General features: G+C 53.4%; 5 protein-coding genes across 5 annotated transcripts; 1 reads left to right on the top strand and 4 right to left on the bottom strand.

Annotated features, from left to right (window-relative positions):
* Positions 1–155: 155 nt before the first annotated feature.
* Positions 156–1,098, bottom strand: GLRG_08754 (uncharacterized protein; the record flags this gene model as incomplete). Its single annotated transcript, XM_008099304.1, has 3 exons — positions 156–269; positions 330–838; positions 909–1,098. The coding sequence occupies 3 exons, from the start codon at positions 1,096–1,098 to the stop codon at positions 156–158; spliced, it is 813 nt and encodes a 270-aa protein (XP_008097495.1).
* Positions 1,099–11,968: 10,870 nt separating this feature from the next.
* Positions 11,969–12,242, bottom strand: GLRG_08753 (uncharacterized protein; the record flags this gene model as incomplete). Its single annotated transcript, XM_008099303.1, has 2 exons — positions 11,969–12,079; positions 12,156–12,242. 2 exons carry the CDS (start codon positions 12,240–12,242, stop codon positions 11,969–11,971), a joined length of 198 nt encoding a protein of 65 aa, XP_008097494.1.
* A 3,734-nt stretch (positions 12,243–15,976) lies between these two features.
* GLRG_08752 (cell differentiation family protein) lies at positions 15,977–17,258 on the bottom strand (the record flags this gene model as incomplete). The annotated part of the gene is made up of 4 exons (XM_008099302.1): positions 15,977–16,160; positions 16,226–16,601; positions 16,664–16,819; positions 16,877–17,258. 4 exons carry the CDS (start codon positions 17,256–17,258, stop codon positions 15,977–15,979), a joined length of 1,098 nt encoding a protein of 365 aa, XP_008097493.1.
* A 1,196-nt stretch (positions 17,259–18,454) lies between these two features.
* On the bottom strand, positions 18,455–21,813 carry GLRG_08751 (uncharacterized protein; the record flags this gene model as incomplete). The annotated part of the gene is made up of 3 exons (XM_008099301.1): positions 18,455–20,382; positions 20,436–21,066; positions 21,139–21,813. The coding sequence occupies 3 exons, from the start codon at positions 21,811–21,813 to the stop codon at positions 18,455–18,457; spliced, it is 3,234 nt and encodes a 1,077-aa protein (XP_008097492.1).
* Positions 21,814–24,322: 2,509 nt separating this feature from the next.
* On the top strand, positions 24,323–26,567 carry GLRG_08750 (uncharacterized protein; the record flags this gene model as incomplete). The annotated part of the gene is made up of 2 exons (XM_008099300.1): positions 24,323–24,531; positions 24,617–26,567. 2 exons carry the CDS (start codon positions 24,323–24,325, stop codon positions 26,565–26,567), a joined length of 2,160 nt encoding a protein of 719 aa, XP_008097491.1.
* Positions 26,568–27,377: the final 810 nt, after the last annotated feature.

The following is a 27,377-nucleotide window of genomic DNA, read 5'->3' as shown; positions in this document are numbered from 1 at the left end:
AGATGCTCCCAAACTCCTGGCCCAAGCCACCCCGTATATATGGGAGAATGAGAAAGAAGAAAACAATAAGAAAAGTAACGAGTCCAGAATAGTAGCCACAAGAATGCCACGCCTCGTCCAACAACATTTTCGCATGGTCCTGTCTACGTCCGTCTCTATTGCTGGGCCATACCAGGAGATCCTGGCATCGATAGTGGTGTAGTGGGATACTCGTAACCAGCGTCGGAGCAGTTGGCTGAGTGGTCGAAAGAGTGCGAGAGCGGAGGGGTCTGCTCAACAATCCATCAGCATCATGGATCGCGGGAAGGTGGTTGTCGCATATAACTCACATGAGGGTTCGCGGTGTCGTAGGAGCCGGGCGCATGCATGTCGATACCAGGCATATAGCCGTAGTTCATGTATGGGGGAAAGCCGTCGTCGCTCGGGTACGATTCACGCTTTATAGCGTCGTTGAAGTGGTTCATGGGTGGCAACGTCACCGGCACTGCGGGCGCGAGGTATCCAGGGTACGCCTCAGCAGTGGACATGGGGTACGGTAGTGTAGTGTATGCGGGAGCCATAATCATCTCCTCGGGCGGGGGGTACGCAGAGTATGCAAGGAACGGGGGCGTGTTGGATCTCTCACGGCCATCCTCGTAGTGTTGGGCAAAGAAAACTTCGTCGTCTTGCATTGGAGGGGTGAACTGGCCCTGATTCATGGCCTTTGTCGGGGCTGGCGGTTTTTGTGTCTTGTTCGCAGGCTTCTTGGTCTTGGTCTGAGCAGGCTTCTCTGTGGTAGATGTACCTTCCTGGCCGGCACGCCTCTCGAGGTCTTCCAAGCGTCTCTTGAGTTTCTTACCTACGCAAGCATGTCAGTACTGGGTGTCTGGCAGAGCGCAGGTGTGTTCCACGGGTTGATTGTGACATACGGTAGTTGCGCTGGGCAATGCGGTTCTGGATCCTCCGGCGCTCAGCAAGGTCAGAGATCTTGGTCCAGTCTTCGTCGGGGTTGGCAGAGCTACTGAAGGCGCTGCTGGTACCATGGCCCGAGTATGCTCTGGGTGCGGGAGCAGTGGCCGGGTAGGCGTACTGGTGTTGAGACATGGTGAACATTGACATTGGGAGAAGCTGGTTGATGTTGGCTGAGCTTTGTGGATTGACACGAGTTGTAACTTGAGAAGAGTCTGTTTTGTGGGAGGTCAAACTGTTCGGGGTGAGGTGAAAGAAGGGGAGAGGAAGCTATTAAATAAAAAGCCACCCAAGGCTCACATACACACACACACACACTCTCTCTCTCTCTCTCTCTCTTTCTCTAGAGCTCGAGCGGAACGACCAGCAAGTCGGGAGCAATGACATGGCTGGCGGCGTGGGTGCGAGAGGTCCACAGGCAGGGGTGCTTGTCCTCGCAGGGCGTCAACCTCTGGAGGTTCCACAGAGCAGGCAGACGAAGGGTACCCGTGCCTGGTGCAGGGTATTGGTGAGAGGGAGGGGGGGGGCGTGGCTGTGAAAGGAGTACGAGAGTAAACGAATGAGCGACTGTTAAGAAAGGTGTGCTGTATTTCCAAGATATTGGCTGGGGTCCGAAGGAGGACCAGAGGACACGGGAGAAGGAGGGGAGTGGGAGCATGGAAGTGTGTGGAGGTGTGAGATGAGTGGTAGGGCAGAGGGAGCGGCACCCGGCCGCGGACACAAGAGGCAGGCAGGCAGGAGGCGGGGAAGGCAGAGAGGGAGGCAGCGGGGGTATGGGATGTAGCTTTCGGAAACGGAACGATCCAGGAGGAACGGCGCCTCGTTCAAGTGACTCTTGGGCAGGTGGGCGGGTCCAAGGGATTGATCGGAGCAGACTAGCGGAATGATGGGCGGCGCCCCAAGGCTAAGTGAACTGGACTAGGGCGGCCGCAGCAAGAGATTGACGGAGGGGACCATAACAGACGACGGCCAGGTCAGGTCGCTGTGTGTCAAGACACATACGGATGGATATCCAACGCAGTGCAAGTTTTATGCGGACTCGGGATGAACAATTGTATGCAACCTAACTAGGTAGATATCTGCTCTGTATCTATATAAGTTACCTACCTACCTGCCTATCTACCTACCCACTATGTCGTGTAGAGGGGCAGGGAATCTTGAAGAAAGGTGATGGGGTTGTTGTAGGGCAGGGTCGTCCGTCGGTTGTCCACGCGAAGATACGGTGGAGGTACGTACTGGTAGTCTGAGCTCGCACCCGGGACAGCAGCGGTGGAGTACGTACCCGAACCCTTGGTCAGGTACGTATTCTTGCCAATCGAGGAAATGGTTACGATGCTCCGTACTACCCTAATTATTATATTGTGGGCTGATCTGGGCTAGGCAGGACAGGAGAAGAAGACATGTGCTCCGTACTATGTAGGTAGTAGGTAGGTCGGTACCTTGTGAGCAGGGGGCCAGGGGCGGCCGCAGGAGCCGCGGTCTGCTGCTCGGGGTTCAAACAGCGGCGGCGGCTGCTGCTACTATTTGAATGCTGACAGTGTATCCGTACAGCACCGCTATACCAACCCAATGACTGGACAGCGTGTACGAGAAACGCAAAGGGGTTTGGCGTAGTGGGCCAAACGCTAACATCATCATCATCAACAAGAACAACAACAATGACATACCTTGCTCAGTCTCCCATATATAATCGGCATTGCTATTGCTGGACTCCAGGGGGAAGTGGCACGATAGGATAAAACTGTGAAAGGGGTGTCATGAGTGTAATTCGACATGCAGAAACAGGGCACCGAGCGGCACGACGAATGATTCCATTGGACCTGCAGTTGCTGCTTTGGGCTAATTTTGCCCACTTGCATCCGCTTTCTGTCAATACACGCTCGCCTCGCCTTGTCTATCATGTGTGCCACACAGGTAGATATTTAGGAATGCAGTTGCTGCTTTGGGCTAATTTTGCCCACTTGTAGCCGCTTTCTGTCAGTACACGCTCGCCTCGCCTTGTCTGTCATGTGTGTCATACTGGGTGGGTATCTAGGAATGCCCAGCCTTGTTCTGGTACTGACAGCAGTCTCGACTCCCCCGGCAGGGCAGGGCGTGCACTTGAAAGGTTGCGGCCCGAATTTCGACCAGCTATTATATCGGTCAGCATCGAATCGTGACAGCCATATCGAGTCGTCCAGTATGGTTGTGGTCAAGGGTCATTTCGGCTGTCTCGTATTGATTTGTAAGTTTCTTGATATATCCGAAATGCATGAGAAAAGTTTCCGCGTCGACCAAATACAGACGGCCTTGGAGGAGCAGCCAGACAGACACGTTGCGTAGTGCCAAGGATCGTGACCCCTGCCGGTTCTCAAGTTACACAAGAGAGAACGTGAATATAGTGCGGGCGGACATGAGGATGGTACCCAATTGATTTTCAGCGGAAGCGGCTTACCGTTCGTTCCCTGACGCGAGGCCCGTATAACACAGACTGCTCTAGAGCTCGGCGGCCGCCGTTTTGTCGTAGGGCTGCCCGTAGAGAGTCGAGTGCTGCTGCTTCGTCTTTGGTGCTTTTTCGCTCACACACACCCCTCCCCCCCTTCCTTCGTCCTCTGGTCACAAAGGCCCGAAGTGCATCTGCCAGCGAAGTCAAAGGAACCCGTTCCGCACTACCTCCATTTGCACCATCGCAGCGCCCCCAAGGATGAACGGCAGTAAGATAGAGGCCCATCCACGTCAACTCACGTCCCTGAGAATGCCAGATCCGAAGCTTTGCCTTGTTATCTGGTCTGTGAGACAGCCGATCCTTTCACCCGCCTCCATGGACTTGTCCCTCTAGCAAACGTCTGAGGGTCTCCGGTTTACAGTTCTGGAAGCACTGCTTCCCCGAGCTACCTAGCTCAGCCCGCAGGATGGGCCTAGCTTTTCTAAAGTTCCTCACACAGCGCGCTAAGATACGTTTCCTTATCAGGGCGCATGATGCCCGCCTTCAACCCCGCTTCAACGTCCCTCCCGAGATCCGCCCATAGCTAATACAACATGCTTTGGTCATTGGAACTTGCCACCAAGGATTCCGAAGCCTGTACACGTATCTCTGCTAATTTACCCGGGAGTGAAACCAACAATGGTAATGGCATCATAGGGCTCTAGCCACGATAAGGAAAGCGTCCCCTTTCTCCAAGGGTACAATGTCCGTATCTCGAGGTATGTCTTGCTGGGCTGGCACGGTCGCTAACACGACCCTTCATGCCCAGCAAGTGTCATGATGAGCCATCCCGTCGCACCACGCCTGTCCACCGTTAGAATCTGAGCCCGTAAGAAACTTCTTCATCCCAACTTCGGACGGCCCGCCCCCTTGGAAATATCACCGCAATGACACCAGTTCGGCTATGCTCGTACAGACAGCGCGCGCGCAGGGCGGATGGCCCCACGCCTGGCATCGCAGGTATCAGAGGCGCGGGGGTGCGAGCGCAGATCCCATGTGCCCATGATGTTCACGTTCACACAACCTGTCCCGGAAGAGCTTGGCTAGCTGGGAACCCAGCCATTGATCACTACCTGACCAAGTCCGTGGAAAGACGGGGAACATGCTGTCAGGGGATCGGACGACGATGATGACAAGAATTGTGTCAGGCTTTTCATCTGCGTACAACTAATTAAGTGAATTTCGCCCATGCCCTCTCCGTACTTGGATTGAGCCTCGAGAAGTCAGACATGGCAGTCACTACTACTAGGTACTACACTGCGTTCGTAGTAAGGGTCAAGGACAGGAGGTGACAGGGAAGGACATTTGTGGCCAGCCGGCAGAGTGTACGGAACGTAGTGGGGCCCCGGGTTGGGGCCTGGGCTTGGCGGCACCATTCCGGAAGAGGGAATTCGTAAATTCAACCAATCCCACGGCTTGAAATGGATATGTCGCTCTGGAGGCCAAGCTTTTTCGTCTTGGGACAGTGCACTGAACGTTAAGCGGCGGCACCAGGGTTCGTGCGGCAAGAGTCCAGGTCCGCCCCACTGGAGCTTGTCGCACGGAGAATGTGGAGTGTCTGTGGTCCTGGCGCGGAGCTCACCCCTCTTGTCGGATCCAGGATCATTTCGCTCATCCTTGATCCACGCTACCCCTAAACTTGGCTACCTACGGAGGTAGCAGTATGTATACCTATACCTAGTACAGGTATCCGTAGTTCAGCTTGGCTATACTGAACACACTCATCTGCCAACCAGGACCGAGAAAATATGATTGCCTGGAGAGAAGTGGGGAGCCTCCATGTTCGAGGCTGGCCAAATGGCACCTGCACGCCCGCATCGGCGGGTTTCGCTACTCCCCCATGTAAACTGAGTACCTAGGTGATTATGAGGTCCTCTACCGACCCGGCATGCAAAAGAGGTAAAGAGGAATCATGGCACCCCTTGTCCCAAAGGTAGAAAGAAGCTATTCCAACGACTACCAAGCCACAGCGTCGCGTCCATCAGGCTGTTTTGGCCCCTGCCATGTCCGAAGCCCAATGCCAGCTAGGAGTTCGCATCGCCAAACATATCGGCAAAGTTGATCCTGGCTGTTGCATCTTGTGTGATGATGCTCTTCTGATTGTCGCTCAGGCAATTTAGCTCAAGTCCTGGAATGACTCAAAGCGTGTGTTGTAAGTGAGCCGAAGCCATACTCAGGGCATCCGAACTCCGTGTTACCTACACGCAATTGCGACACAAGGGGGGGGAGGCGTCCGTCTCGGCAATAAGGGCGGCGATACCACGTAAACTAGCAACATTAAGACCAAGGTGACTTGACTACTTAGGTAGTGAAGAAGAGGACATGGTGCCCTATGGATACAGACTATGAACAGGCAGGCCCCTTCGTTGCAACCACTATGGCCGAGATGAAGATGAGCGGGTAAAATTGCGGCCGCTGAGCATGATGGTACCGTAGGCAAGGCCCGCGCGCGCATCTCCACAGAGGCCTAGCCGCCTGTCTTGATGTCAGCGGTGGACCGCAGTACGATGAGATGCTCCAAGCCCCTGAACATGAACTCGGCACCGTAGTATACAATCATCCGTCGGATCCTTTGGAGTGGAGACCAGTGCGAAGAGGCCAAAGAGGGACCGAGGAGGGAGGGGAGAAAGGCCGTCTCTTGCAATGCCATGTTATGCGTTATGCCTTGCCTTGCCTTGCCTTGCCTTGCCTACCTAGCATTGCTGGTCCTTCTCAAAGGACGGCTTCTTGTCGACTTCGAAGTGCACTAGTGCCTCCTGCCTGCACTTCTTCTACCCTTCACTTGGGGGGGTGGCGCTTTCTCGGCCCCCAATGACGCAGCTCCCACGTGCTTTGTAAGACGTCTATTTTTGCCTGGTTAATTAGCAAGACAGTGGCAGCCACACGATTCGTCCATCTGCCGTCACATACGGATACACACAACTCACTCTTCTTTCCCATGTCCACTTTCTCACTAGGTAATTACAGATGCTCTGTGCGTGACCCGTGGATGCGCAGATACTACCTTACCTTGCTCATCCGCACACGGAATACTACTGTCTGTCTACAGGAGCACTGATGCCTTTTTTTTTCTTACCCGAGTTGAATTGTAACCCAGTCGCCCACCCATGACTTTTGGCCATCAACGCCCGCAAAAGCCGACCGACTGGAACTCCCCAGTGCCTGAATCTTCACTGTAGCCTTGGCCCATTGAACATTGTATCGGAGGTGGGACTCGGACTCTCAGTCAACCATCGCCCGCATGTCCTCAGCCCCAACAGGGCTGCATGCGCCGTCGATACTATTCCCGACAGTTACGCCCCTTTTCCCTCTTCAAGCGTTCAGTACGACTCCTCCTCCCTCGGCGTATCGAGGAGTTCCAGAACAAGCCGCCACCACACTGCACCACATATCTCGCCTCAATCACCAAGCAGAGATGCAGCGTATGTCTGCCGCATGTACCACATCAATCAATCCTCCTCGCCGGTCTACCACGCGACAGTCAACCTTAGTAATGGGCAAACGCATGACGCGCCACAACGAGGCCTGGTGCTAAATCTGTCAAGGTAGACTTCCTTTTCGATGGTGCCTGCCATGCCGCCTCTGTCGGTCAACTCTTGGTGACAGTGTAGGTGCTCTACTTGTGCTCATATCTGCAAACCCCTGGCAACTATGGGATTACCGATAGGGTGCTGTGACTCGACCACGTATCGAGACTTGTGTTGGCGTTGCGGGATCAGCACACTTGGACACCAGCGGACGATTACAGTGCCGGCCCTCCTACTGGATAGCCCTACGCGCTGCCGAAATTGGCTTTGTCCAAGCAAGCAGAGGAGGAAATTCATCAGTGGCTTAGGCCCCAGCCCGCGACTTTGAATCCTCGGGCGTCTGGCAGGGGGGGGCAGCAACTGGCCAATATGCTTGAGACTTTTGCATCAACTATTGATCTTCTGCGCGCGACCATGGCTGGAATGGGGGCTGCGTTGGCTCCTTCTCGTCAGCATAAGTATGTCTATTTCTTGGTGCCAATCATGTTTCACGCGACTAGTGTCCTAGGACTGCTCTTGCTGGGATCCGATCCAGCGACGACTTTTGAGTTCTGACGAAGCCCACACAATCAACGGTTCAGACTGGCTACCAAGCCCGGATTTCTAAATGCTTCGCCCGAAGGGTGCAGAACTGCGCGCGGGTGTGGCTTTCGGTACTAATCCATTTCCCCGTCTTCCCCCACCAAGATGCTCGTCGGGAAGCCGTTGGTCGGGAGGCAGCACCGACACGGGCCACCAGGTGGCAAGCGCTTCTCCATCCGTTTCCTCTTGGAATCTTGGGGCCCGTCGCCACTTAAACTTGTCGCCAAGGGCTGTGACTGGCCAGCTCGCATTTTCTGTGAGTGTGCCCCGCCTGCTTCCCCTCCGTCGCTGGCAGGCTGCTCGTACGATGGTACCAGGCCGAAGTTAATTACCCCTGTTAGTTAAATAATGTTCACCCCCCTACTACAGGACTTCACTTTGGTGAATATTCACCCTCTATATTATGATATCAGCTGTGGGGGGTAATATCATAGGGGTAATTAACTTGGCCCTGCCACCCTGTACGACCCGACCCATTCCCCGGGTTTGATCTACTACAGGTATGTATGTACCTACGAATATCCGTACGCTAATTAATAACCTACACAGGCGGGATTCCTTTACAGACCGGGGTGTCAAAATGAACGGTGTTGCGGAAAATGGCGCTGCTGCTTGGTAAACTCCGCCCCGAATGCTGCTGCCTAGAGACGGCCAACCAATAGGTTCCGCTCGCATACCGCTCCGATGGACATTTGTTTCCTGGTCTATTTCTGGATGAGTTGACAACGACGGCTCTATCTGCGCCGGTGAGTCGCAAGTGGATGGTGGACGATTGCTTCATTCGGCCATGGGGGGTTTTTTTTCGTTTTTTTTTCGGTGCAGAATCATCAACGACGACCCGCTTTCTCCCTCCATCCCTCCCCCGTTACTGGTTTGGTGTATCCAGCAGCTGCGCCCTTGCACTCCACGGCAAACATCTTGGCCCCCAAAGTTGACCGGGAGCAACAGGCTGCGGAAAGGGGGGGTGTCTTTACGAATTGTGCTCAACTTCCTTTGCCCCTCCACTCTTATCTAAACGCGACATCGGTCCGAAGAAGAAATGCCCGGCACATGTACAAATGTATCGTTTGCAGCGAGTGTATCCGTATCGAACAACAAACCCACAGCAGTGGGTATCAACATCAGCAGCACGATGTGGCCTGAGGCTGGGAAGCGTACCCTTTCCATCCTTGTCATCTCTCTCCAGAGACGGAGGGCTCGGTACAGGAGCGGCCGTAGCATTGTCTACGTGCAATATGATGGGGTCGGCTGTTCGGCGACTATCTGCATCATCCACGCCGCACAGCAAGATGATGGGTTTACATGCGCCAGTAAGACGTTTATTTGAATAGGGGCGGAGGCTCGTAGGGCTGTGTGGTACCTCATGGCAACGCAGCTCTCCCCCCACACCCGCCGTCGCCCTTCCACCCGTGCCGCGAGGTACCTCCGGTAAGGTAGTTTACAGCGCGCACGGTAGGGGCAAGGCTACGGATGCAACGTGTGCTCTGGATGATGCCGCATGCGTATGGCTGATGATGGCTGGAAGGGAGAGTGTGAGCGGAATATCAAGCTGGACCTAAACTATCTCGGCGCTTGGAGCTAGCTGGGTGGGTAGGTGGTATCCTGTCGGCGGGGACGGAAAGTCAACCAAGCGACCAGCTACATTGGCTGTCAAGGGATAAAATGTTGGGTTCGCCGTCTTCTGGTCACAACCATTACCAAGGCTTGAAATTAGCGCATGCATAGAGGTATGTAACAGAACAAATGGCCATCTCAGGCCCTGTGTGAAGCATACCTAGCAAGGCATTGATTGCAAAAGGCGCACTCGTCCGGAGGCAGAAGAGGGTGGAGGGCGTTGAGTGCTCTGGCGGTGTGGCGGTGTGGCTAACTAAGGTAGGTAACTCGAGATTGGAGAAGCAGACGGTAGATAGCACCGCAGACAGAGAGTCGGTGTCAGTTGAGTAGATTTGAAATCAACTATCCGTAGACTGCTCATACTGGCCATGCATGACGTACGGTATGCAGAGCAGAGTCCTGTTCCTTGTGTAGCAGCATGAGGCTCCCGGCTCGGCTAGTTCTGGGAGGAATCCAAAAGGTGAATAAGACATGCCTAAATAGAGTACGTCGTTGCTGATTTGTGCAAGGGGAGTGCGAGTAGGCGTGTAAGAGAAGAAGAAGGTGGGGTGTGTGTTATGTAAGCCAATGGGCATGGGCGCTCGTTGCACACGCACGTCGTAGGCGCGCGCAGGCGACCTTTCGGTTAAGGGGGGGGTTCAGGCACGTCTATCCATCGCGCGAGTTACGAGGGGAAAAGGCGGAGGAGACGTGTTACACAGGGCTTGGGGGACCGATTAGTGAGGACGAAGCAGGCGGGAAAAGGACTGATATGAGAGCAAGAGGCGGAGGACCATGGCGGGGTTGAAGGAGCATTGGCGCACACGCCAAGCGTCGGCGACACCGTAAAGGAGCAGGGGGGCGGTAGGGCTGAAGGAGCGACATAGACAGCTGCTGATTGGGCAGTCTTGTGTCAGCACTTAGAAAACACAGGGGGGGGGGGGGGGGGGTGTCATGCTGTGTGACCCCAGCTTGGCCTGCCCGTAGTAGGACGTGACCTCGCCTAGGCGCGGACCTTGCTAGGTAGTGTTCCCACCTACCCAGGTAGGTAGCGGGCCTGGCCATGTACCAAGTCCTGTAGTACAGGCTGCAACAACCGAACGCTCGGGCGAGACACCCCGAACTTTCCGCCGTTTGCTCGGTCTTCGCGCCTTCTTCCCATCTCGAAGTTGCCCTTACATTGTCCATGTATTTGCATCTTCCCATCTCTGATGCACCTCAGCTGTCAGTCATTGTGCTCTCAGCGGCCTTTGGAGAACAACGCCTGTCTTGGTCGATGCATCGTCGCATTATCTTGCCCAGACTAGGCAAAACCCTCATGCCTTGCCATGCCCGCATCAAAACTCCCTTTAAAAGCATCCGCTCATCTCAATCCCGACCATCGCCAGGCCACTGCAGGGTGTACGTATGTATATGTGCGTCTGTCCTAACCATGTCCAGGTAGGCAGCCTGCTACCGTACCCGAAGCCGCTCGATATCGGATCCCACCCGCAGGTTCGGGATTTGGGGTTATCAACCCAAACACCGATGCAGACAATTGATTGTAACGTCGGGCTCCACGTCGACATGGCGACGTCTGGGGTACCATGGCTGGGCTACCTAGGTACTTGCGTGTCCGAGAGATGACAAGCCATTCAAGCCAGTGACAGTCGGTCTGGCGGCCACCAAGTGCGAGGGCTACGAGATGACACACAACGATGGGCGTGGCCACTGGACGTGGCTCTGGCCGTGGCCCTTGGCACATGTCGATGGTTGGCAATCGTCAGGGGCTCACCCTAATACCATAATGCCTACCTCTCAGCCTGGCCTGCTACAAAGCAACAATGGCCGGCACGGTGGGACTTTTGTTTCCTTCTAGTGTACGTATACGACACACGGGCCGCGACTGGTTCGGTTGATGGCCAATCCCAAGGCAACGCCTCTGTAGCGAGTGCCTGCTGGGGCAGCCTCCTCTTGGCTAGTACACTAGCTCGACGGGAGTCTCGACTTGGACTGGCTAGACACAAGGGGGCATTGTCTTGGTGTCTTCACCTACGCGTATGATTGTCCAATCGAACATCCCTGCATGCACCCTGCATGCGTCTGAAGGTATGGTCGGGCCGTAGGAGTCACGCCGAAACGACAGGGAAGCTAATCAAGTCGGTCCAGAAAGCCTACCAGTTTTACACTCATGAAGGTACTGCGTATGTGATCAGTGTCTTACAGAGGGGAGTAGTCTACCGGCGTGAACTACACTATGTAGGGTAATCGCTCTTCGCTTGCTGTTCATGGCCCCCGATCACATAATGTCTGCCGCTAGTGCGGGCTGCGCAGGGTGGTCGCGCATGTAGTACAGCCAAAAGGGTAGTGTGCAACACAATAAATGCAAATAAAGCCCAAGCTCTCATCATTACGAGTTTGCACCTGGATCTTTCTCCGCGTCTGCATCAGTACGCACGAATGCGACCGTTGGCCTTAACGGACGCCTTCGTCTATCCAACTCGTTCGTGGGCTTAAAACGTTGGTGGTACAACGAGATAGGGAAAGTGTACGCCGAGACGGGCATTTAGACACCCGCTCCTCCCCCTAATATGACTGATTAGGCTCAACGGCGCGTCAGCGGAAGGGGCTTAATGGCGCCTCCGCCCCTCAGCAGACATATGCAAGTGATTTATGTACATCTTAGAGCAAGTCCCAGGTGCGACAAGTACTCTATACGTATGTGTGTGTGTATATGTGTGTGTGTGTGTGTGTGTGTGTGTGTGTGTATGTGTGTGTGTGTGTGTGTGTGTGTGAGTGTTTACATGTGTTTATGTGTAAACAGGGAGAGAAGGGAGAGGGAGAATAAGGCCAACATAGTGAACCTTGGGTATGTTTACAGGTCAAACTCATCATGCCCAGGCTTGTCTGCGTACGACTTAATCAACGTGTATCTGTCTTGTCCTCTCGGCGCCGTAAGGCCACCGCCAGTTTTGGGTGTGGCCACCTGTGCTTTGGTGAGGAAAAGGCGGAAGACCGGGGGGTGCAGGTGTACGCATCGATGGGTACGTACCGCTACACACGAGAAGCTGAGCCTGCACCAGCATCTGCACCTGCACCTGCGCCTCCAGAGGCAGGCTGGAAGTCTCTGGGCTGGCCCTAAGCCGCATTGTGTGTAACCATTCAAACGGTGTCTATTTGTGGCCTAGCGCCTGTCCTCTTCTCAAATCCCGTTGCATCCGACGTCCTTCGGACCAAACTTCGACTGTCAACCCCCCCCCCCTCCGACCACCAATCTTTCAAGCCACCCATCCGTCCGTCCGTTCCGTTCAACCAAGTCAGCCATTCCATACTCTCCGCACCTTTTCTGAGCTAGGCATATACTATCGTCTTGCATTGCGTCGCGTTTGCCAGTTAACAGCCCGATGGGCGCCATGCCCTGCCACCTCCAAATCAGGCAGACGCTTAAAGTCCAGCCCGCATGGCAGTAAGACGCTTTATTATTGTATTTCCCTCCTTTTTCCCCTTGACTTTTTTGAACCCTTGTTTTCATCTGAACAGCACGGCATTGGGTTGTTTCCGTCGCGGCTCTTGCGAGGAAACTACGAGAACGTAGGGCTGGCAAGGCATCCAGCGGTCTCTTGTTGTTCATCTTTAGACCCAGGGGTGTGCCAGGCCATGAAAACGTGACACAAACTACGAAAGATGACATTCTAATGCTGCCATGCCTTGTCCGATAGGGTTTTGTATGCCTATCTTTAGAAACATGAGTAGCAGTGGTAAATCTTATCAACTACCATCATCTTTGCCGCCCTCATACCTCCCAAATCAAGCATCAGAGCTTGCCGCCAATTGCCGCGCACCCGACCTGAGATGTTTACTGACAAGTTCATCAAAACCCATCTGTGAGGCCATAGAGCAAGGACGGATTTACATTTGTCAACTATCCATTGGGGTGGATATAAACGGGCTATTTTCCAATGGAAGTGTATTTTAGGGCTGGATTGGTAAGCTTTTAACGGCAGCCCGCCGTACTGGTTGCTGCTGAGGGGCAAGCTCTGGTTCTCGGATACCAAAATTTCACTCACGCTCTTATGAACCCTGTACATGCTAGCTACCAACATGCTCGTTGCGAGACTCACCCAGGTTAGCCTCGACGGAGCTACGATGCCCAACGCCAACGAAGACTATGGACCAACAGTTATGGTGGCATCGTCGTGAGGGTTTTCTGCCCTCGTGCTCTGAGCGCCCTGAGTTGCGCCCCTTGAGCCCTGCTTCAGTAGAATGTACCACATCATTCCCTTCGTCTTATCTGTCGTTCTTCATTGGCAACTCGTAGAAGCGAGAGTAATCACAGCTGTCTCTGGAGACACGGCCCATGATTCAGGTTCATGGGATTGATTGCCCCGGCGCCCTGGTGCAAATTCTCGGCAACAGGATTGACCTCGGAATCCTATCAGGAGCTTTGCCCATTACGCTGCCACAACCATCCAGATATCCTCCGAGAGAAAAGGCTCCATTCCTTCCCGGTTTAGAGCCCGATGCTGCCTTGGAATTCTGACCACTGTTTTCTTTCGTCTTGACTTTTGCGGCGATGGGCCCGGCTCGGTGGCTTTGGCCTGGTGCCATAGGTCATGGATACTCTAGCCGTTGTTCTTGTCGGCGTCAACATGCTGTCTTATTAGTTTCATCCTCTGTAATATGAGTCCCAATTTGGACCAGAAGCTATCATCCCATCGCTCAATGTCTAGCGTATGAGGTGTCCTAATCAGTCATCACTCGAGTTTAGTTATATACTTCACTTCCGCTAGTCATATACGTGTTGCTGAGTGACGACAGAGTTCAATAGCAATCTCCACTATGATGTTGACAAATTTCAATTTGAATGCGATCTTCAGAAATGACTGTAAGCTCGTGAAGCTGTGGGTAAAGTGCAAGATTTCTACCCGGTGATAGTAGTCCTCAAGAGTGGATTCTCTTGTAGTTCCGATGGTGCGAGCTGGTCTGGAGCAGTTCCCCAAACAGCATAATACACTTGGAGAGCGAAAAGATGATATTTTGCTACTATTTTAGATTAGAAAAAGGCTACGAGGGAGCACTGGGCTTACTGTGCCGAAGCTGGAAACATCGCTGCGTAATTAGTATATGTGTTCGCCGTTTGGTCATTGTGATGCCCTGTGCCGTGCCCGCTTCATATCATGGCGTAGGCGTGCTAAGTATGCTGATGTTGCCAATTTTCTGCAAAATAGGCTCCAAAGGCGGATCGCAGATTTTAGGTTATGAAAGGGAGTGTGGCGATCAATGTCACATAGTGCCTTTTACCTACAGCTCCCGACGGTTGCTACTAGCATTCCCGTAGATCTCATTCTTCAACAGTCTCTATGATCTACCTAAATCGCAATGGCCTGCTTCTTTTCAAGTCATACTCTGAGTCACAGGAATATCAGTGATGCTTCTGCAGAGTCGCCAGAAGTCAACACTATCTGCCACCAACAACAATAGCGGCAAGAATCAAGAAGTAGTAAGCCCACCCGAATGCTATAATCTGTTTCTCCTGAGTACGGGTTTGTTTGCTTGTCTTCGGCAGTCGAGATAATGTGGAAACTTTCTCCTTGCATGGGGTACCGAAGCAATTGGACTGATTAGTGTGCATTCGACCATGTTTGCAACGGTCGCCTCCGGGTTTCAGTACTGGAAAGATGCAGGTTGGAATCAGTCACACTAACCTTGGTGTGTGAGAGAGCTTGATGACTGTTTGCTGGTCGAGATCTTTACTTGTCAAACGACCGGCCAGATGTGCAACACCGTTATATCACAGTCTCCAGCATATGAAGGTTGGATCCGTCTGTACGGGATCTTGCTATATTCGGGCAGACCAACACAAAGGCGAAGCGACAGTCTACGAGTTCCATCCAACACACTCGGCCAACGTAGGCCTGCCAATACCAATACGTGCTCTCCAGGGCTACATCGCAAATGTAGTTTTTGTCCTGAAGATCGCATGTGTACTTGGCAGGGGTGCATGGTTTGTTGTCTTAGTGGCTAAGCAGGTCATGGAACATGCCAGCTACATAAACAACGATGAATCACGCACTGAGGTCAGCCCTTGCCGATAACACTGCGCGTATAACTATGTAGAGGCACTCTCTTCTGCAGTTGGTTTGCAGAAAAACAGCACGCAGACATCAGAGCTGATTGTAATAAGGGACTGTACTGGCCAACGCAGAGAGACGCCAACGTGCATAGTGATGAATATAGGATATTGCGAATAGGGGGAGCAGCTGGATTGAACGGGACAGAGTGGGTGGTGGTCAGTCTAGTTGAATCAAATTGGATGTTGGAATTGAGCCTTGATGTACATGGGAAAGTTGAGTTCTATCAACAGCACCAGAACCCCGTACTCCCCCCAACCCGCTGCCAGAAAGACAGCTCGCATATTTGAGCCACCCAAGAGAAGTCAGTGCTGCCATTTTCACCGCCGAACATAAGGCGATAACAACACCACATAGTCTTGCATCGTGCCCAAAGAGCCCGTGACGGTCATTCACCCCCGGTCTCCGGCGCCATTTCCAATCCGACTGCTCCTTACCATATAATCAAATGACGAAATGACGTAGCCCCATCGCCCATCGCCAGCCCTGAACGGCGAAGAAAAAAAAAAACCCTTGCTTTTTGTTCCGTCCCTTCCGATGCTACAGACAAAGAAAGAATGAATGAAAACCGCGAGTCGAAGATGCGTTCCAGATCAACCAGATATGCCCCAAGCCGGAACAAAGAAAGCGGGTATCAATAAGGCCACGACGCTTTTGCGTTTTCCAATGAAATCACTGACCTCCGAGTCGCCGTGTTATGCATGAGTCTATGTTGGCCCGAAAACGTTACAGTATGTCAAGTAAGTTTGGCCTCACAGGCCTGGGTGCCCCCCTTGGGGGGGTTCGACGACATTGTCTGAAAGATTGATGAGAAGTTGCGCTAGACATCTCTTCGTTGCCGCGTCATCCCGAAGCACGGAAGAAAAGGTCGCATCTCGAAGAGGCTCTGGGAGACATTGGCGGAGGGCTTCACGTGCACGAGCATTGTCGCTTAGCCTGTTCGATGCCTACCAGTTAGCCATGGACCACAACTGCCATGCAAGAAAATGAGTGAAACGTACCGGAGAAAGCACCTGACGACATGCTTAAGCAAACGTGCAGTCTGCTGTTCAACAAGCTGAGCGACCATGTTACTTAGGACGGTGCCCACGGCATAAAAGCGTTCGTAGGTGGCGCAGATGTAGTTCAGGCCATTGTCGTCCAGGAGAATCTTCTGTACAATGAAGATAGCCACAGTCTTGCTCAACTCGGAGCCCGTTTCCATAATACGAAGACATAGAGGGATGATTTCTGTGGTCAGAAGGAAGTTGATAACCTCGGACGAGTCGTTCTTGACAAGGGCGCCGATGACGCCCAACGACGTCAGGCGCAAGTATTCAAATGGCCTCGATTTCGATGTCGTGTTAAGGAAGGGATAGAGAAAGAGCGGGATATGAGCTAGATGTGTGTGAGCTCATGACCAGATGAGAGACCCAGAGAGTTGGTGTGGAGCGTCATACCATTCAAGAAAAGCGTGCGCGTATCGTTATGAGATGCGACGCACTGGAGAAGAGCTAGGGCATTGCACACCCTGTTGGATGCCGCAGCCGTGAGTTGGGACGGGTTCAGGAGGGTGTAAACCGAGATAATTTCCTGCAACAAGGAGGTCATGACTCCTGAACTTGGCGTTAGATGATTTATTCGTACACTCTATTTCGAGAATGCAAGCTTACCGAATGAATGCCACAGAATCAAAGCTAGCTCAGGAACTTGCTCTCTCTTCTTACTGAGCTCCAAAAGAGCAGCCTCACGAGTGCTCTCGTTTAAGAGATCAGCTATGTAGGCCATGGTTCTTCGGTTATCCTCAGAAATATTGTCGTGACCTCCATCCGGGGCGTGCGTGTTGCCAAGGGAAGGAACGGCAGAGTGACCTCCAGCGAGTCGGTTATAGTGCTGCTGCTGCTGCTGCTGCTGCTGTTGCTGCTGGACGGCAGAAGCGGCAGCGGCAGCAGCTTGCTGGGCATGATGGTGTTGGTTTGACTGCTGATGCATCCATGCCGAGTCGGCTTGTGGATTGAATTGGTGGTGTCCGTAAACGTGCTGTGCGGGCATCATCTTGAAGACCCAGGTCAGTGTGTTCGGCGGAAGATGTTAAGATGGAAGAAGTCCAAAGTGGTACCAGCCGGGAGGTGAGAGGCTCAGGATTTGTTGACGACCAGATAGTCTTTCTTTGATTATTCTCCAATCTTTCTCAACTAGTGGCGTAGCGGTCGACGGATTTGACGCTGGTGGGTCGCGGCTGTGAGGACGGAGATGTCGATGGATGTGCGGTGGGCAGCGGTCTGTCGGGGTCAATTTCGCGGGGTGCGTGCAGGCGTTGGGTGTCTGCGCGCGCAAGCTGGGTCGCAAGGTATTAGGAGATTGCGGACGAAGGCGCAAGGGTGCGTATTGCGGTTGCGCGTATTCGAACCTTTCGGAAGACCTGAGCACGTGGGTGAGGAGGCAAGTGCGTATTCGAAGTCGAGGTTGTGTGAAGCACACAATAAACCAGGAAAGGTTGAAGATTGAGCCAGACAAGGCAAAGGCAAGCAAGGAAGGTACGCAAGGCCAGACGAGGCGACCGCAATGTGACAGCGTGTGAGCTAACAGCGGATTACCTAATAGAAGAAGGCATCCGGCCTTCCTTTGGTTGGAGGGCGGGCCACCCGCACTGGGCCGACTCAGGGACACTCCCCACAGACAGCATGGCCACAGCTTACCTCAGGCATGCAATATCTGTATCTAGCCCGGGCCTACAGAGCCGCCGTTGGGGGGCAGCTTCGCAGGTGGGTCTCGAATTCAAATGCTTGTTACTCCGTATTCTGTGCAGTTTGATGGAAAGTTGTTGAGCTATGTGCCCACCCGAGCCCATATATTTCCGCGGCAGCATAATGAGCATCTGTTTTGGGGGCCTCACAATAGACATCACGACTTGGCTCTCACAAATAGTGTTATACAGAAATGTTGACTCTCCGTAACCGAAAACTGAATTAGTGCCTGTAACAGCATCGCCGTGGTTTGCCTGCATGAGCGCCTATTCAAACAATGCCATCCTTCCCCAAGCTGTTGACCGTGATAATCGGGCTGCCAATCAACTCGGCGCTAGCAAGGCCGCCGAGACAAAAGGAAAGAAATCAAAGGCTAGAAATGGCCATATGATGAGAATGTGCGCCATCAAATCCACGCTTCGCCCTAGGCCGCTGAAGTCTGCTATCTGACTCCGGCTAGTCCATGGCCAATAGTACGCATTGTCTGTTCATGAGTCTGTCCGTCTACAGGCGAAGCTCTCTCAGAACCTGATCGGCCATGTTCTTGTACTGCCATGTGTTTCCCACCAACCGTTTGAATTGAATCCCGTGGAGGGAGAGCAGCGGAACCTTGACGATGAATATTTCGAATTCCAAAACCATACTTCCGCCGAGGTCACTTTGGACGTGTGTGCTCGTCTCGCCCGGAACTCTTCGAGATGAGCCTCCCGCCTCCCGCGAGACACTATCGACTGAGACATCGGAGTTGGAGCAACTCTGGTCGACCCCGTTCCTACCGGTGCCACGTGGTGTGATAGGGCCTCGCTCCGTCTCGCGCAAGTCTTCTCTCTCTCGGTCGCCACTTCGGATAGCCCCGAAGCTGAAGCGTCTCCTGTGCCCTGGTGGCGCTTGTCCAGGGCTACCGGGCGGATCCTGTACTTTCTTGAGGTCGATACTAGGTGTATGCTTGCACAAGAAGCCGCCCTTGATCTCGGTGTAATCAACTCCAAGACCCTTGAGCACCCGTTTGATATCCGCCCTAATTTCCGTCACATTCTTTGTTGACGTTGTCGAGACACTGAACAGACCCTTGAGAAAGACAGGCTTAGCCAGGTCGGAACTATCAAGCCTGTCAGTTGAGACACCGCTCTGGTCGCCTTGCTCGTGCTCCTGATCCGTCTCCTCAGGGACATTTGCTTCTCTTGCCTCCTCCCGGCGAAGTCTCCGCTGTTGGATGCTTTCGCGCCTAGCGTGACCAAGCGACTTGGCTCGCATGGAGGCCGCTCGTGTCTGCTGACTTTCTCTCTGCGCAGGTTGTGGTCTGTCCATGGATGTTGACTGGTCTGACCCACTTGTTGGTGGCGGTTCATTCAGAGCCCGAGTTGATCCACGGCGACGCATGTCTGCGGAATTGACGCTAGTAGATCGGCCCAAACCCTTACGGCGCGGTGACTGACCCCCAGCGGATAAGGGTGGACTGAGGAGCTCACCGTGCTGTGGCTGGCTACTACCAGAGCGCAGTGGGAGAGGGTCGGGTTCTTCACGTTCCCGTCTGCCTCGCCGGATGCTGAAGCTCTTGCGGGGCAACGGAGCGGAAGCCTCTGACGGAGAGTGAACCTGAACAACCGGGGGATGAGACCGGTCCCTGTCTAACCTCTCCGGATCTCTGCGTCTTCGGGTGCTGAATCGTCTAAGGATTCCAGCTGCCGTGCTCTCCTTCTTAGGAAGTGGTTCAGGAGGTACCTCCGGTGAAAGAGGTGTTGTCGGTGATAGCTGTGAGTTCTTGACCGCATCGGGGGCCTCGTCTTCCCCGTGAGTTCTGGCGCGAGGACGAGAGCGTCCCCCAGTGGCCCTCTCACCAGGCATCTCGTAGGCCGATGAATTTGTATGCGCCTCTTGTGGCGGTGTGATCTCGGGAACCGCAGGCTTCTCCTTGGGAGCATTCGGAACACCCGGGTTCTTCTCAAGGTGATCACGGTCCTGTTTCTCTCGTACCAGGTAGTAAATCGAAACCAAGGGACTGAATGCGTTGAGAGGATCATTGCCAAGCTGCAAAGCCTCGGAACTTGGCGCCGTCAGTGTATCACGGCTGTTGCCCGAGTTCCTCCTTTTGTAAAAATCAAAGCCAAAGCCACGCTTCTTTTCGACGTCTCTGGCCGGCTGGGGGAGCTCCTTTTCACGCTGATATAGCTTGACCGCACGCTGGTATTCCTCGGATTCAATCGTTCTCGTCAACTGAGCTCTGATGGCGTCTGGGGAGCCAAAGTTGAACCCAGTCATGGCGTTGACTACGTCAGCGTCTAATGGAAGAGTAAGCGGCTCTCGCGGCGGCAGGCCATTGTCGGGTGGTCCACTGTATCCTTTGACCATCCATGGATGATTCATGACTTCCTGCATTGTGGCACGTTGTTTGGGATCGGTAACAAGCATTCGAGAGAGCAGATGCTTGCATTCTGCAGCATGTTAGCGTATAGTCCAGCAATGAACCACGAATTCGTAGTCTTACCGCTTGAAAGCCAACTGGGGTAATCAACCAGGCCCTTTTTGATCTTGGCATGCAAGGCGGGCATACTCTGATCATCGAAAGGAACTTTCCCGCAGACTAGAACGTAGAGGACAATACCGAAGCTCCACACGTCAACTTCGGGACCCGTATAGGCCCTAGCCTGGAGAAGCTCAGGGGCAGCAAAGTAAAGACTACCGCAAAAGGTTTTCAGGTGACCGCGCGGGGCGAAAAGATTACTCAGGCCAAAGTCGATGATCTTGATGTCTCCATTTTTGCTGATGAGGATATTTTCAATCTTAAGATCTCGGTGGACAATGCTGTTGCGGTGGCAGTAATCGAGAGCACTGGCGATCTGCCGACTGAATTTACGGGCTTGCTTCTCCTTCAACTTGCCATGCGAGATTATGTAGTCGAGCATCTGTCCGCCATTGACGTATTCGCAGAGCATATACCAATGGTAGTTCGTACGCACGACGTCTCGCATGCCACAGATGTTGGGGTGGCTTAGGAGAGTAACGATGGCAGCCTCTCGGGCGGTTCTGATCTCCTTGGATTGGTCGGCCCTCTCCTTGTCTGCTTTGGTTTGGTGCCCATCCTCTGTGGAACCACGGGGGATGATTTTGCAGGCGACCTAGAGTCAAAAGGGGCAAGGGTCAGAACGAATGGGAGGACAGTGGAAGTAAAGCGTAGGGAGGGAACGAACCTGCTCGCCTGTATCCTCCTTGCGGGCCAGTTTCACTTTGCCCATACTCCCAGCACCGATCGTCTTGCCCAGAATCCATTTTCCAGATGGGGTAGGGATAGTGGTACGGGATCTGCTGGTATGCTTCGAGGAGGAAGTCGCGCCGGGGCTTCTTGGGTCGGGTGCGCCATGGCTGCTCACGGGAGCTGGCCCAGCGTTGTTGGCGACGGCGGTGTTTGCGGGCATGTCGGAGATGCGATGGTGAGAATTCTGATTGGATGTGGTGCTGCTGTGACGCTGAGGACGCGAGGCGTCAGCGCGAGATGACGAGGGTGGTTGGTCTCTTGGGACGGTGCGCTTGGAGTAGGAGACTACTTTTGCAGTTTCGTAATCATGTTGCGGGAGCAGATCTTGAACGAGACGAGGAGGGGCGGCGGCAGCGGCAGTAGTTGTAAAGGAGGATTGTCGGGAGTGGGAGCGTTGCTGGAGTTGTTGACTTCGGCTGTGGTGATGATGGTGGTGGTTTGTGGAGGAGGTACGTTTTGGAGGAGGCCCAGAGGCGGAGACAGGAGGCCGGATTTGGGTAGAGAGGGAGCGCGCTACGGCGGTTGGCTGAGAGTGAGGATGAGATTGAGGCGGATGGGGAGGAGCATGCGCCGGGGAGGAATCAGAGCTCGCCGGGATTGCTGTTGTCATTGCAGCACGGGACAGGAGAAGAGTAACAGGAGGAGAGGGATGCGACGCTGCGACGGCTCGCGGGTGTGCTGGCGGCTGGCACAGGCTCTGGCGAGGGACGGGGACGGGGGACAGACCGGTCAGGACGTGCTGGAGATGGGACGGGACTGGGGTTGGTAGAACCGAGAGGGGAAGCACAAGGCAGAGAGAACAGGGAAGCGGGCGAGCGAGAAAGGGAGGAAGGGCGAGCGCTACGTCCAAGGTACGTGCGGTCAAGGCAGAGACAATGTCCCTGTTGTTTAGGTATGTCTCGGGCAAAGACAATATAGTATATCAGGTTCAAAAGTCGTCGTTTTGTCTTTGTTTGACGGGGCGGGCCTTGTTTGTTGTCAGAGAGAGTATGTGTGCATGTGTGTGCCCATTATCGGTAATCCGCAATGGTCTTGTCCAAGTATTCGTACACACACACACACACACACACACACACACACACACACGTACTCGATGCCATTCTATGTATGCCCCTCTCAAGATTAATTACCTGGGGCGAGCGGGGGCCGGCAGAAGAGCAGATAATCACTACGTACCGCGACCAAGCACACACTAGTAGATGTAATAATAAGGGGAGTGAACCAGGAGGGGTGGCAAGCAATTACGGATAATCAAGATACTCTACTGAGCCAGAAGCAAACCGACTCCGACAGAATGTCTTTGAACCTACCGATAGCTTATCTACTTAGCCGGTAGACACTGGGCCAAAGCTAGGTACTTTGCCTTAAAAGTTCCTGCATCTCGACAGCATAGGAAAGGACCAAGCACAAGCATGAAGCAAAATCAAGGCACAGCGCAGCACAGCACACAGCACACAGCACACAACAGACGTGACGACAAAACCAGGTTCCACCCCCCGCACACCACTTACTTAAAGTGGCTCCCTACAGAGACTCTGTAAGTAGTTAACTTGTGTGCCTACCTAGGTAAAGTACCTTAGGGTGTGCCTAAGTAGGTCAGTAATTCGATCAACGACTTGAGAGACACCAAACCACTGATTCCAATTTATATTTAACGTTAATATGTCTTTGGAGGGCAGCTCATCTGTATTACCCTAGTATATCCAGAGAATTGCATTGTGGTGCAGTCTAGGTGGTAGAGTTCGCCAGTTCCCTTTGTTCAACCATCTTGGGTTCCGATCGGTGCTTCACTGATTGCAAACGGGGCTAAAGAAAAACGGCCCCAAAAACAAGTACCTACTGAGGCACCTAAGTAGGCACTGCAGTGCAGATACGCATTTAGCAAGGGGTGTGTACACAACCTCTCGCCCGCCTGGCTTTCTCCTTTGCTGCAACCTGACCAAGTTGTGTTGGACTGAGCAATGACAGCACAGACCGACTGGCTGGTCTAGCAGAGCCTCGACCTTGTCTAGAGATACCTATCTGGGTAGGTACAGGTACTTAGGAACGCAAGTACTTCAGTCCCTTGTCAAGGCACCGTGGGCTGTTGTTATGCTAGTTCGAGCGGGCATAGCGGTATTTTTGCGCCTTGTTTGGCAAAACGGAACCACTGCGTGGAGTTGGGCTCCCGTGGGAAATTGCCAACTTCGCTATGCCAAATCACCTTCAGGATCTCAAAGGAAAAGATGGAGACCGCGAAGTACCATGAAGGACCGCAAAGGGTCGCGAGTAAGGTACCTGGATCTAGCTGCAGTCTAGCACTCTAATCGACTGCTTACAGATCCTGTCCCTCACCCTCGCCCTCCCCTTGAATCGTTGTATGCGATCGGATCCTAAACTATATACCTGTACAGTGGAGTGCCAAAAGTCACGGTACACCTTGCCACGGCGCTTCAAAGCAGTCATAAGAGCGCAAGGTTGGTATACACAATAGGTACTGACAAGTAAACTTTCAGGTTTATTCTAAATGTAGGTTTAATATATTTCTAAAAGTTGATGGTTTTCTTGCTAGTTAATGTGATGCAGTGGTAATGCCAGTAGCTGTGGAAATTAGTGTGTGTACCAAGACTTTTGGCATGCCACTGTACCTGCCTACCTAGGAACCTGTGTCCGTAGGTAGGTAGTGAGGTAGGTAGGTAATTGGTAGTAGGTATTCGCATATAGGTATTGTCCCTGCGCGGTGGATGATCCACAACGAAGGCCGACACCCAACAGAGCGGCTAGCCCCGTCATGGCTCGGCCCTGAACCGACTGCAGGCGGGCTGCAAATATGTACGGCTTTGCTCCGTCTACCTACTGCCGCACCAGCACAGTGTCCGATAAGATAAGAGCAAGATAATCAACGCTGTGGCGGTCCATCGGTGGTCCATTGCATCACTTCCACGTCCGCGGCCAAGATCTTGCCTCAACACCGAGACCCACCAGCGGGACGTTGCTCAATCATTTCTTGCTTGAAAGGTGCCGCAACCAACCTGACGTCTTGGACTACCAAACGGGCGACAAGTTCCAACCCGCCTTCGATATCCTCCCCTGACCACTACCAGTCGTAGCAGATTGCACTCGTCGTCACCGTCAGTCCCATGTCGCGTCGCAAGCGGCCGCATGCGACGTTTGAGGCCGATCTGTATAATGAAGCCGCTGTGCATGTTGCTTTTGGCACTCCTTTGCCCCTCTTGGACCCAGACGTACGTGACGATGGCTCCTACATCCCTGTGTACAAGCAGGAAGTGAGGGATGATCGTGGACGGCGACGCCTTCACGGTGCTTTCACTGGAGGATGGAGCGCTGGGTAAGTTTCTTGACCCCGCCACAAGTCTTTCGGCCGCAGCATACCAGTATACAGCGCCTTTGAATTGGCTAACGCTGGTGTCTAGCTACTTCAACACTGTTGGATCAAAAGAAGGCTGGACGCCATCTACCTTCGTTTCGAGCCGCACTAACCGACGGATGACCAACTTGGATACATCCCATCACCGACCGGAAGACTATATGGACGATGAAGATCTTGCCGACGCCGCTGCCGCTCAACAGATCCGGACCACTGATCCATTTGCTGCCCTTGGGGCTTCTGGTCAAGGCAGATGCCATCCCGCTGGGCTGGCCGGGCTGATAAGAACACAGGGTGATACTATGGGTCTCAAGCTTCTGCGAAAAATGGGCTGGAAGGATGGACAAGGTATTGGGCCAAAAGTACGCCGAAAAGCACGGCTGGACATTTCTGCCAGCAACCAGTCTACCGCGTCTGAAGAAACCCATCTGTTTGCTCCAGGAGACGTCGACATGATTACTTTTTCTCGTAAGGCCGACCGGCGAGGCTTGGGCTACCAAGGGGAAGCTCGACTCCCACAGAGCTCTGGATCCGGTACAGATCGAATACACCGGATCGGCTCGGGGGGGGTTGATTTTGACGAGGAGGAATACAGCTCCGCCAGCGGTCCTCGGCCTTCACCGGGCATACCTGGCAAGAAACGGGGCCAAGCACAACACGGGGGCATTGGTGTTGGAGTATTAAACGACACCGGCTCTGACGAGGACGATCCGTACGAAATGGGTCCTCATATATCATATAACCGAGTCCTGGGCGGTGACAAAGCGAAGAAGAAGAAGAAGCAGCCAGCGGCTAAGACTGTGTCAGCAAACCCAACGCTACGGGTCAAGCCAATTTTCATCTCTAAATCCGGCCTAGTTGGGGATCATGTCCAGACAAATTGTCTAGATGGAAAACCACCGTTGAACGGCTTTGTCGCCGGCCACATCTCGGAACCTCATGTGTTCAGGCAGTCACTGTCCTCCTACCCTCCCCCAGATATCCCCCCTGGATGGGTCTCAGTGAAGCGGCGTATAGACACCGACAAAAGAACGGTGTACACGCCGGCAGCAGACGCTGCAAGAGCGGCTCAGCATGATCCCAGAACTCGAGCAGCTGCTCTAGGCGAATCTACCCTCCCTGGAAAGTCTATTTTTGACTACATGTCAGCCGCTGCTCGCGAGCGACTGGCTGCGGCCTCTGGCAGAAAGAACCTTCCACCAGCCAAGGGAGAACTTTTGCCAGAACATGCCAAGCCGTCTGAGCAAAGGCTGCAAGACAGGCTGCAGAGCATACCTAGCTTGGCCAAAGAGACGGCCATTGCAGCAATGAGTCGGGGTGCAGGCGCCGGCGGACCTTATGCAAACGATGAAGCTAAACGCGCTCGTTATCGACTCTACCTGCAAAGAGCGGCCGGTTTCGGTGGCACCTCTCTTGTAAAGCCCCCAGGCGTGACGAATGATGACTATGTCAAGGAGATCGAGGAGTTTTATGAGTGCGCGCAGCTGTTCAAGCCCATGACGGGATTTATGGCTACCCGATTCACAACTGCCTCAACAGAGAGCACGGTACCTACTGGTTCGGGATCCAGTTCGGACTCGAACGTACAGCAGATTTCTAAACCAGCGGATCCAGCCGAAGAGGCAGCCAAGATGGGGATGTACGGGCGTATGACGAGATTGACTGAAGAATTCTTTCCAACAAGATTGCTGTGCAAACGCTTCAACGTGCGGCCACCTGCTCATACTCTGCTGGATTCGAATCCAGGCGCCCCCTCGGAGACCCGCGGCTTACACAATGCACTACCTGCCAGGGTAGATGCAACGAAACCGTCGTCTTCTTTCGGGGTGGTGACGCACGCAACGGGTGATTTTTCGGGCCCCGATGTAGCAAAGGTTCTATCAAAGTCAACGGACGAAGTATCCAAAGCCGGATGCGAGATCATTGTTGAGGCCTCACGGCCCAGCGACGAGGTCTTCAAGGCCATCTTTGGCGATAGTAGTGACGAGGATGAATAAAGTAGGTGTCGAACAAATTTGCCGTAGCAATGATACCGGTGATGCCCCGCCCACTCGTTGACCTTGGATACGATATCTGTCTATGACATGCAGCTACTAGCTTAGTATTGGCTAAGATGCTGTTTGCCGCGACATTCTTCCAGTAGGTCTTTTATGACAGCACACCTGGTTCGGAAGATGATACGTCATATCAGATTAGCCGGTTGATTGCGCTCTACATCTTCATGTAAACTTGAAGGTCGAGAAACTGACGGTGATTCCATGAACTTGGGCGCCTTTGTCGAATTTGTCGAGGTTCCAGGATTGCAACCAGCCGTGTATCCCATCTTCGTTCAACTCAATTCAGCCGAGGACCTACTGCACAAGGAAGCAACGCGGCTTCTGGAAGCCAGAAGTCGTAATACGAGCTGTGTAAACGTAGTCAAAGCATAGTACATTATTAGCATTGAAACGCATATGTGCCATGGGCGGCTAGGAGAGCCAGCAAACCTGGTGACAGCGTTGCTCATCGGTTGACAGAATGTGGTTTCTACGTCTCTTAGTTTAGGCACGTTGCAAGAACTTCCGGCGCCGCACGAGCCTCAAAGACGCCTGACAATGCAATGTTGCAGAGAAGAACACGGCCAGCTTAGATCTCTCCAGCAGGAAGTCAAAGTTCCTGAGGTCCAAACTGGAAGGAGGGACCTGGGGAAACAAAGGCTACCAAGCAAGAATGAGTCTAGGGAGTTTCGGGGGTGCACTATGGTGATGTGGTCTGGGTACCTATATGGGGGTCATGGAGTCAAGGTACTTAAGGAGCGAAACGTCAGC

Source organism: Colletotrichum graminicola (assembly GCF_000149035.1).
Source record: "Colletotrichum graminicola M1.001 genomic scaffold supercont1.41, whole genome shotgun sequence".
Taxonomy (NCBI): Eukaryota; Fungi; Ascomycota; class Sordariomycetes; order Glomerellales; family Glomerellaceae; genus Colletotrichum; species Colletotrichum graminicola.
The sequence above is the reverse complement of the archived record's forward strand: the minus strand, read 5'-3'. Positions and strand labels throughout refer to the sequence as shown.